This window comes from Cupressus sempervirens, chromosome 7, assembly GCF_028749045.1.
Source record: "Cupressus sempervirens isolate cs-2001-9-10 chromosome 7, ASM2874904v1, whole genome shotgun sequence".
In the NCBI taxonomy this organism is placed as follows: domain Eukaryota; kingdom Viridiplantae; phylum Streptophyta; class Pinopsida; order Cupressales; family Cupressaceae; genus Cupressus; species Cupressus sempervirens.
The window spans coordinates 321,994,187-322,006,126 of NC_143124.1; the positions used below are offsets into that span (position 1 = coordinate 321,994,187).

General features: G+C 33.1%; 1 protein-coding gene across 1 annotated transcript; it reads left to right on the forward strand.

The window, feature by feature from the left end:
- The first annotated feature begins 626 nt into the window (after nt 1-626).
- On the forward strand, nt 627-9,709 carry LOC149546705 (protein argonaute 2-like). The gene is made up of 8 exons (XM_089794042.1): nt 627-760; nt 911-1,245; nt 1,336-1,405; nt 1,462-1,974; nt 8,302-8,560; nt 8,657-9,093; nt 9,176-9,261; nt 9,384-9,709. Exons 1-8 carry the CDS (start codon nt 627-629, stop codon nt 9,707-9,709), a joined length of 2,160 nt encoding a protein of 719 aa, XP_089650168.1.
- The last annotated feature ends 2,231 nt before the right edge of the window (nt 9,710-11,940 follow it).

Genomic DNA, 11,940 nt, shown 5'->3' on the forward strand with positions numbered 1-11,940 from the left:
ACAATGACACATATAATGTTTGACACGACTGTTGAATCTTGTAAATCCAATCAAATGCACCATATTAGAAAAAACTCAATATTTATCTAATATATTTCATATTTTTCCTTAATCAATTTTTTCTAAATAATATTTTCAAATAAACATTATCTAAACCTTTGATCCCTTAAAATATGAAACAAATATCAATATAGTCCTCTAGAATCCTTTTTCATATTGGAAGGGTCTATGTTTTAATGTCTTCTTAAGCTATCGAAATGCCCTTATAAGAAATAGCACAATGAATCTAGACATTGAACCTTGTTATAAGAAGAATGGGAAGACTGATCAGACTATTGCCGACTTGATTTTTATAAAAACGAATCCAAATAAAGTTTAATGATGAAGAATAATATATTACTATGATACTTCTAGTTGAATTGTGTTAAAAAAAAAAATTCACATCAAGCGAATAATCTTCTAATACCCCGTTACACTCCTCTTCTCTGTAATTCATTTGGTACATAAACCTAAGGCATTGAGGATGATCCGAATTCAAGTTTAACCCACAAAAATATTTTGAGCTGCAACGAAGCTGTCGAGGCACACAATAAAAAGCTTGAAGTTATATTGATAAAGGCACACGAATGTTTTATGATTTCGTCTATTGTTCTACAGAAGTTCAATCGAATAGAAATTTATGCGTTATATGTTTCACACTTCGAATTGGAAAGAAACCAAAAGACTCCCCATCCGTTCTGTGCTACACTACTGGGAGTGGGTATTTGAAATGAAACCAACCGATTTGTATCGGTTATATATTTCCCACTGTTGCTCCGTAGAAGAGCAAGAAATTCCCTCCGTCTTCATCTGTCCCGCTCAAGTTTAACTTTGCGAAACCGTTTAGTTAAATCGTTGTTACGGTTAACAGAGGGGCGAAGGGAAAGTTTTGTTCCAGCAAAATAGAAGTCATGGCCAGTGGAAGTAACAGTCAGCAAGGGCGACAGTGGGTGGAAACGAAGAAGGGTAAGGGCAAGGCCCAAGAGAGAAAAGTTGTGGTAGCAGTAAATCATTTCCAGGTTGAGTATCCCCTTGAGCTTCATAAGTATATATTCCTTTACAATCTGCGCATATCGACCGAAGCTCCTCTGGAAGCTTCTGGAAGCGGGACTAATGAGTCTATGGCGGATGAAGGAGACATTATTAGTAAATTCATAGACGATTTGGAGTCAGATAGAAAGCCAGTCTTCGATGGAAAATTACATGGTGAATCTTCCTGCAAGTGCACCCAATGTCGCCCAGATATATAAGGTGGACCCATAAAGGCGAACGGGACGCCGGAGTCGCTGAAAACAGTGTATGCTGTCATAAAGGAGAATGTCAGACGCAACAACATAATTGTGGACAAGGTTTCTATTGTAAACCAGTAAGCCCTCCTAATGGTGGCGTTGCAATTCAACGTGGCTTTTCAATGAGTCTCAGACGTACTGAAAACGAGGGATTTAATCTTAATGTGGATTATTCGATCGCGGCCTTCTACATGAAAATTTCCGTACTTGATTATTTGGAGGCGGAAGTTATATGGTCGCGCTCTCGCGATGTCTTTGAGCGAAACAAAGCAGAGAGTGCTCTGACAGATTTGCAGGTGACCGTCAATCACCGGCAGACAGTACAAAAGTTCACTGTGCGGGGCATCACAAATGAACATGCCAAGGACATTATGTTCGAAATTAGAGGACAAGTAACCAGTATCGTGGACTACTATAGAAACAATTACAGGGAGATTCAGAATGTAAATCTTCCATGTTTGGACCTCAGCACGAACACTAAACAGATTCATGTTCCTATGGAGTTCTGTTTTATATGTGAAGGACAGAGGGTTCCCAAGCATAATTTGAATGATGGACATGAACAAAAGTTGAAGGAGCGTGTCGAGCTATCGGTCAGGCGGAAAAAAATCAATGAAATAATGGGAAGCATACAGGGACCTAAAGGGTAAGTATCTGTTAATTATATATATATGCAGTTTCAGCAATCAATGTGTAAAATTTAAGTGGTGGCTTCACAAGAATTATAATTCAATCGCGAACTCACAAGCCCGTTTATCAAATGATAAGCTAAAATTGTTTAGGTTCAATGATTAGCGTAAATTTAGTAGATTGAATTTTATTTCGGTGGGTTTGATTTTTTTGAAAATTGTTAATCGAATATGTCTCAGCCAAGGTATGATAAAGAATGTATAATTATTTATTCTTGTGAAAATTAGTTAGACGGTTAAAGTGTGTTGGTAAACAGATTTGTCACAGTAGAATTTGCCCAACGGAGTGTGTGACAAACTGTTCACAACAGTTGGATAGGCCCTTGGTATGTGACCTTCCTCTGCGTTTAGAAGGGTAGCTCCCTCGTATGATATAATTTTTAAAAGATTTTCAAATAAAGAATTTAAACTTCAAAGTTCAAGAGAAAGTCATTGAAGACGAATGTACCACACGCCCTCACAACCTTCTTCGGTAAACAAGATCGATAACATAGGTGCTCAAGAACTATGCTTGAAAGCAACTAGTATTATTAAGCACATTCATTATCATTCGTAAACACTCGCATAGCACCATGAGAATGTCTACTACAACATATAACAATTTTGATTTTAAAATAAGAAACCCAAAGCACATCTTATTTTGTATCCTTGCACCAAGAAAGCAATAGAGATTTTTCAATTTTAGAGATAAAAAGTGTACATACTTTCCAAAATTTATCCCTCAATCAAAATTTCAGCATAGTGTTCCCTTATTTTTAAAACCCAAAAACTCCCTTTACAAAGCCAAAAGACATCCTTATATATACATAGAGGTTAATAACTACCTCTTTGTGGTTAATAACCACCTCCAAAATACGTAATTTTGGAAGGTTAATTAACCTTAAGAAAATTAACCTATATGCCCTGAAACTTGAACCTTGGACCTCACACCTTCCAAGAGGTAGATTGAATAATTAATCTTTGCTGATCTCCTTTTGATATTTGAATTATTCATTCAAGTTATGTTACTTTATTGATGAACACATATCCTCCTTCTCATGAAGAGATCAAGAGCATGTGGTGTGTACGACTGTGCTGAATACGAACTTTATGTTTATGATCTCTCCAATTGTGCTTATCTCTAAAAATTGTGCCTTTCTTCCATGATGATGTCTATTGAAAGACTAGCCCTTATACAGACACAAGTACCAAAATTCTCATCTGTCTTGCAATTATCATACATTGTGTGAGAGTATCACTTAATGTTACATTGAAACAATTAGGCGCCCAGTCCATAATTTGATTCATGCATCTACAAATATTTGATAAAAGTTGAAAAACTTTATGGTTCATGCAATTACTGCAATTCCCACTCATCCTCATCAAACTTAACTTCTTGAACTTTTACCATTTCTGTGACTATGCTTGCATCATGCATGGAAAGCAACTGTGAATAAAATTTAAGCAATGTGGTCTCATCTATGTCTGAACTAGAGAAATTAAAAAGATATCTTGCTCGGACATCTCATGCCAATTCTTACTCATTCCACTCTGCTCTTCTACAATCTAGATACCAAATCTATTGAATGATTAATCAATTGTAATGTCCATTAAACAAATTCATTTGTGCTAAGGAATGTCGAATCTGGGCCATTCCATCAAAGATTTTGCAGGCTTTGTCAAGAAATTGAATAAGTTTGTATGAGAAAGCCTGTCAGTAATCAAATTTTCTTCCTTGCTAGCCAGCTCGTAAAGATCTTTGGGATCCTCTGGCATTTAAAAATTTTTGCTCTTGAATGCAACTATGAATACCTATAGAATTCGAGTAAGGGGACTTGTCTATGGAATTCTAATATAGTAAGTATTATATCCTAGCAAAATGAAAATCATTCCAAAGAAAATAGCCCCAACTAAAATTCCAAAGCCATCATCTCATCACTCATTGTTTTGAACCCAAGCTAACACTGCCACTCCAATTGTTGAGCCCATGGTAACATGGATGCATTGCTAACACACACATCTGCACAATAACCATTTTTAATAATCTGCCCATGGGCTCCCTTCCTTGTTCCAAATGTCCCATGGTGGCACAAGCTTGAAGGATGCTTGCAAAGGTAAACCTCCCAAGTTTGTCACCCATCGACAACATGTCACAAAAAATCTTCAGAACTGCCTACCGTCATCCACAATGAGGATAACCACCAATTATCACAGTCTAGTAAATAACATCTCGCTCAGGACTTTAAAAAAAAAAAAAACATTTGGCGTGTATCCTTCATGACATGATAGTCCCATCTATGAGCATAATCTCTCCTTCCCTCACAGCGATCAAGGTGTTTATTTCCACGTCCTAGACATATATTTTCTTCAATAATGGTTGTTTGGTGAACTAGGTTCATAACAGATCCAATGGTCACTCGTGCCTTATCATTCATGCATTTGAAGTTTGGAGAATTTTGTCAAATAGTTGGCATGCTCTGTCTGTACTCACCAAAAAGGGAAGAATGACATGTCTGCTTGCAATGCCTAGGTTTCAAACTGCTCTATAAATTTGGTGAAGGTGATTCTTCCTAACAGACATGGAGGGTCTAGGACATTTTGAAAAGTGACAAGGCACGGCTGGGAAAGCCCATTATTTATATGATGGCTTGAGAACTTGAATCTTGTCACAGCGATATCTTGGGTTCCATCAATTTTGCACCGCAGACTATAAGGAGTTGGAACATTCTATCAAACACTTATTGTGCATCATCACCTTTGTTATATCAACTCTCAAGAACAACTTCCAAATGCTGGGACACCAAATTCAATGCAAATACGAGTGATCAATCAACCAGTACTCTTGGAGAAGACTTTTGATATAGTTCATGCAAGGCCTCTAAAATTCTATCCATGCACAAACATCAAGAGAAACACACCATATCCAATTTTGTTCTGATTTGTTGTTGCCTAGTTCTGAATAATACAATCCTCTGTTGCAACCGCTTTAGCATCTTCAATAGTACCGAAGGTATTGGTTCTCTTTGCAATTCTTTGCAATGAGCTTTCTCACCTTTCTGGAGAGGCTTTCTGCTTGTACGAACCTTGGGCCTTTTCTATGGTCACCACAATCCACATGTTCCATGTCTACCCCCCCTTGCTTTTTTAATAAAAACATTTACATGTCTAACTTCTAATGGAAGAATTTTAAATAGGTTAATAACTATCTCAAAGAGGTTAAGGAATACGTGTTTTTGGAGAGGTTAATTAGCCTACTCCACAATGTGCATTTTGAAAGTTATCATTAACCTTTTAAGAGGTTAATGGTTAATGATAGACTTGAAAACACATATTTTGGGTCTCAACATTAACCTAAGATAAGTTGGAGCTCAGAAGCTGGATTTTAAAAATTTCAAGTGCTGGGCGGAGCTAAGGATGAGCTGGAGACATGAAGATTTAAAAACTCATGAAAACTCAAAAATAAAATGGCCAATTTAAAGCTTAAAACCAGGCGAGTTTCAAAATTTAATCATGGCTTATAAAATTGAAACAAATTTTATAATCGGGCAACAAAGTGTACATCTTTAAGGTTCACTTTTAAACTTTTAAATTATATTTTGTTTGATTTCATTTGGAATTTAACATTTTTTTAAGAAAGAAAAAATTGTACTATTTTTAGTACTTGCCTTTGTAGACACCTAAAAAACCTTTAGAAAATAAAGTATTTTTATTTTCTAAAAAATTTCTGATGACATCATCATTTATTAATTAATTAATTATTTAATTTATTTATTTATTTTTATGCCATTAAATCCCTTTATCTTAATTAAAAATATTTAATTAAGAAATCCCTCCCAAAAATGTTTAAATCTTATTTAAACATTATTTCCTTATTTATTAATTATTTAATTAATAAATTGACCAAAAATCCCAAAATAAATAATTTATTTATTTTTTTTCCAAAAGTTGGCAAATTTCCTTAAGACCAATAACCTCTTCCAAAATCTTCTAATCCTTCTTTAATTTCGATTAAAGGCTAATCTCATCATTTCCTACCCCTAATCCCAACTCAAAATATTTAATCGAGATTAAATATTAATCCTCATGTTTATTAGAAATATTTTAATAAATATCTCCTCAACCCAAACCCTTGAAATAAATAAAACTTTATTTATTTCATAAAATCTTATCCTAGGAAGTTCTAGACTCTTCTAGAAAGTCTTCATCCTCATCCAAAGCCTAGACTCTTCTAGAAGATGTCTTTAACCCTAATCTTAATCCTAATACCCTCCTAACCTTGTCACATTCCCTAAACATGGGTTAAGACTTGCTAACTCAAGCCAAAGTTAACAAATATCTCCTCCTTCACCCACCCTCATTAATTGCAATCCACTTGCCATCCACTTGCCTAGTCCTAAGCCATCTCTAACCCTTCCTCTAATCATTTTTACAACCCTAAGCAAGCTTAAAACCTCCCTAAACTCTCAAATTCAAATTTCATGGTATCTCTCACAAATATCTTCAACCACAAAACTTTATAAAGCCCACAAAGTCATAAATGTTCTTACAAAGCACTTATGAAGGGTCTTTATGAAGATTTTATCCCTTGAGCCTCCTTTGTTGACTCATCCTTCCCCTTTCCTCCATCCTCTCACCATGTGACATGTGTCACTCCTTGATTGGTTGTAAGGAAGCACAATCCATGTGCTCTCCTCTCATGCAATCTAAGCCCTCCATGAGCTTTTCCCCATCCTTGCATCTTAGCCCTCAATCCCTCAAGCCTCTTGCCTATAAATTGGATCCTTCCCCTTTGCAAAATAACACAATCCATGAAGTAAAGTTATAATACTATTTTGAGAGCCAAATCCATACTAAAGCCATCTATCCACACTAAAAATTCACAATCATCCATTGAAGCCTTTGGAAGCATATTGAGCATATATCCTATCCATTTAGATAAAGCTACTCAACAAGAGAGCTTCTTATTGAGAGAGTCCATTAATGGCTCATATTCTCAATTGAGAGTTCATCTTAGTCTATCTTGAAGTTTATGAATTTTGTTTAGTTTGTAGAAGCTTTATTTAAATTTGGTTTCTATTAGCATACTAACATTGCTCATATACAGCCTTTAATTTATAATATATATTTTTTAATGCATAAATATTATCTTATATTATTTATATTATCAATATAATAACAAGTATCATATAGTAGCGTGGGAATAAATTGTAATATTTAGTTGAATGTATAGATAGAAAAATATTATAAAAAGTAAGATGATTTATAATTTATAAATGGTTTAAAAATAAAGTAAAAATATAATTATCTTTAAATAATCATATGATAAAATATGTTTAAATAATATAATATATAAATTAGGTGGAAAAATGAAATATGGAGAACCTCAAAAAAATGGCTCTTATAACACCAAAAGAATTTAACCAATCATCTATTTTTTCTATTATATAAAATTTATAAATAAATTAACAAATACAGTAATGATTCTATAACCATAATATACATTTTTTCTTAAGAGATTATATAGTACAAGTATATATAATTTTTAAAACATTTTTAACTAAATGATTAAAATTACATTCTAAAGTTTATAATATTAAATATATTAAAATTTAAACTAATTCTTTGACATTTAATAATATTAAATATTAATAAAATATAATCTATAAATATAAAATACATTTTTAAAAATATTATGTTTTATTCTTGTACAAATTTTGTATCTATATTATTATTAATTTATTAATGTATTAATTTAAAATAAGTTTTTAAAATGATATAATGATCAGTAAAAAAATGAATAAACAATAAATAATGCAATAGTGTAGGGCCCATTTGCCGTTGCACCAAAAGCCATGACTGTTAGTGAACATGGAACACCACATAATTAACCCATGACCAAGCCAAAACCAAGCTTTGAAACCAATTGTAGGGCCCATTTACCGTTGCACCAAAAGCCATGACTGTTAGTGAACATGGAACACCACATAATTAACCACCTGTAGGCAAGGGAGCGCGTCGCATCACCCAACAAATAGTATTACTTACAAATACTAATATATAATATAAATCAATGTATTAAAAAATTCATGAGAGTGGTTTTCTTAATTATATTTTGGTTCCTATTGTTTCTGCAGAATAGAAGAGTGGTCTTTTCTATGATTGCTCAAAATTTTTGTTTGAGCTAATTTAAGTACGTAGACCATTTCATGAAAAACATGACAAAGGAATGAGAGTAGAACATTTTACGAAACTGCCTTGATAAGTTTTAATTCATTTTTTGACATTTGTTGCCGTGATGGATGCAGAGGTCGGTACCTTACCGATTTTAATATGAAAGTGAGGCAAGCAATGACTCAAGTACAAGCACGCGTACTAGAGGCACCTGTCATTAGCTTCCGCAACAGAAACGTAACGCTTGGCGAAGAGAAGAGGCAATGTACCATGAACGGGGACACTGTTTGCTCTGAAACAAATATTGCTAAATGGGGAATCATACACTTCCACGAGCAACAACGCCGTGCGGCCGAAAAAGGAAATGCAGTGAATGCGTTTAAAGACATGCTGGTGGCTAGGTTCATAAATGTAGGCATCCGAATCAAACCAAATCCAAATATCATCCGGTATTATGTGTGTGAGGACGTGTTAAACAATGTGGCATAGCTAAAGAACACACTCACAGATGTCATCAAGGAGGATCTGGATATTCTCATCTGTATTCTTGAAAGCAAGCACCCTGGATACACAAACCTCAAGTTTATTTGCGACACAGATCTAGATGTGCTAACGCAATGCTACCTGTTTAAAAATGTGGAGAAGTGCCTTCAAAATGCGGAGAGATTCTATGCAAATTTGCCAAATTTTGCTTCCCTGTACTCGGCAAATATTGCTCTTAAAGTGAATGCCAAGTTAGGCGGGCAAAACGTGGTTCTCAGGAATAACTTACCAGGCATTGGAGAAACGGATGTTGTGTTTATCGGAGCAAACGTTAATCATCCGAGCAATCGTGATAGAGAATGCAGATCAGTTGCTGCTATTGTTATGAGCTCAAACGAGAATTTCAACAAAGTACGCAGTCAAAATACAATTGCAGGATCACCGTCAGGAAATAATAAAAAATCTGGGAGTCATGTGTCTGGAATTGCTTGGGGATAAAAGGCCTCAATGGATTATAGTGTTCAGAGATGGGGTTGGTGATAGTCAGTTGGATGAAGTCCGCCGAGAAGAGTTAGAGGCGTTGAAGAACACATTAAAGGTGAAGGCAAACGGTTATAGTCCAAGACTCACATTCATAGTAGCGTAGAAGCGGCATCGCACGAGGCTATTCCGGGATAGAGAAGACAAAAACGTGCTACCTGGTGCAGTTGTGGACTCTGATTTAATTGTTCAGCCATCAGCAATCAACTTCTATATATGTGCAGTCATTATAACGACCGGCAGCGAACCAGCATTAAGGCAACGCATTATTACATTTTGGAGGACGACATCGAGGTCAGTAAAGAGCATGTGCAGGGATTGATATATCATCTGTGTTTCACCTTCGTCACTTTCACAAAGCCTGTGTCGCTCGTGCCTCCCGTATATTATGCTGACCGTGCAGCCTACAGAGGCCGACTATACGTTGATGCACTTAGGAATTCTTCCGTGTTGCGCAGTTACCCTGAAGTTATTCCTAATATACGACTCAGGGGAAACAAATCCATGTTTATCATTTAATACCGTTGTCTATGTCATGGGAGCATGTTAATGAATTTACAGCCATATTTCGATAAGTTCTTTTCCCGATTTTGCATACTATGATTTTGGTACGATTTTCCGATTTGCCATGCTAGTTTCCATTATTTGTTTATTTTGGGACGGTCTATCTAATGAGATAGGGAGCATTGCATGTTTAAACAACAATTGAACCAAAAATTATTTCTATTTTAATATGATTAATGAAATTATTTGGTATGAGACATAGGAAATGAGAATAGGAATGCATATTGAGAATAGGAACGACTATCTTAATAATAGCTAATTAATGAAAATAGGAATATGTATTCCTATTCCCTACTCCAATTGGCTTACCAAATGCTTCGAGCAACCAAACAGACCCTAAAAGTTTGTACCTTAGATTCTGTACCAATAATTTATTTTCAAAAATTAAATTCAACTCTCAATAAAATGTAAAAAATTAAATAGATTACATCATATATTACAACTCACTTCCTAATGATAATGCAATATGACTATTTAACAGTAATTATTAAATAAATTAAAAATAACACAACACTTTTTTTATTTTTTAATTAAATTATGAATATTATTAAATGGTCAAAATTGGTTGAAATTGTAGACTGCACAATCTGTTCCATTATCCATATACATTTTGAAACATAGATAAACATTTCAATCAAGAATGACACATGTATAAGAAACAACAAGATATAACTTACCAATATAGAACTAGTACATTTTGTTTATAACTATTATGAGATAGGGATGAATGGAAGTACGAGCAAAAGTTCTCAAGAGGAGTTTAAAAGTCAAGAACTTAATTTTTTTTTCCTACATTAATATGAGTAAGAGAACATCAAAAATACAATTTAGATTCTATATAAACATTATTTTAAGAGTTGAATAATGAATTTTCACAATAAAAGTTCAATAACTAAACTCCTCATAAAAAACTAATCTTGAATAGATTCTATTTTTATTGTAGTTGATTTTGATAATGCAATTATAATTTTTCAACTACTATATGATCAAAATTCAAAATAATATACAACTCAAAAATAATTTATTTTAAATAAGAATAGCATTTGCATAGGCAACAATAAACCACATTTATAAAAATGTAAAACTAAAATAGAATAAAAATATGTGAATTATAAAGTAAAGATCTATTTCCAAACTTCTATATGATCCAATTATCAATTCTACATGTATCTAAGATGTGGTCTTCCAATTTTTTATTTTTTTAATCTATATAATTTAAATCAAAATAAGTAAAATATCTTTTTTTTTTAAAACAATATATACATAAAAACTTAGAGTAAAAATGAAAATTATAAAATTGGAAATAAAGGTCGTGACTATTATTATTATTTGTATATTGAGAAGGATTGTTAAGAGTTGTTACATTTAGAAATGTGAAAATAAAAATACTATAAATATTAGAAATGGACATAAACACAAGAAATTATTCAAAGACAATTGAATCTTAATGTCATTTAGAAAGCTTGAAAGGAGAGATGAAATTTGTACTAGCAACCAATATTAGTATTAGATGATAGAATATTGCAGGATATCTAAAAGCTGCAATGCAATAAAACAAACCTTAAAAATCATATAAGGAACTTGAAAGATTACTTAAAGATGGATGAAATGAAATCTAAAATAAACTATATAAGATGACATTTAAATAGAGAAAATTTAAATGTGAACATTATAATATGCATTAATTATAGGTCCTATTTAATGAGCTCTACCATTAAGTGGTAAATCTACACTTGATTTTACTAATCAAAAAATAATTACACGTCTATTTAAAAATTAAAAAATTAAATATGATAAGAAAGGTATATAAATTTACATTAACAAAGATTTTTTATGGACTCTCGCATTCATAATTATCCTAATTTCTCTCGTCATGGAGAATGGGGGTAATGGATCTTCTATTGAGGAAAACTTATTTGTAGAATATGTCTATATTCCTTTTGTAGGCTGTTCAAAAATTTCCCCTTCAATTGTAGATGTCGTATTGGTAAAGGAGGTGTTGGAATGCTTTGAAAAGTATGATGTTCTTAATAGAAGAATGCTAGAATGATAAGTTTAAACAAGAAGTCTTTTTGGAAAACATATTTTTATGAAAATAGAGAACATATTCTTCTATTCCAATGTATAAGATATTACATCGATAGGTAATTTTTATGTTTGTATAACCCATAAAAATTAGAACCAAG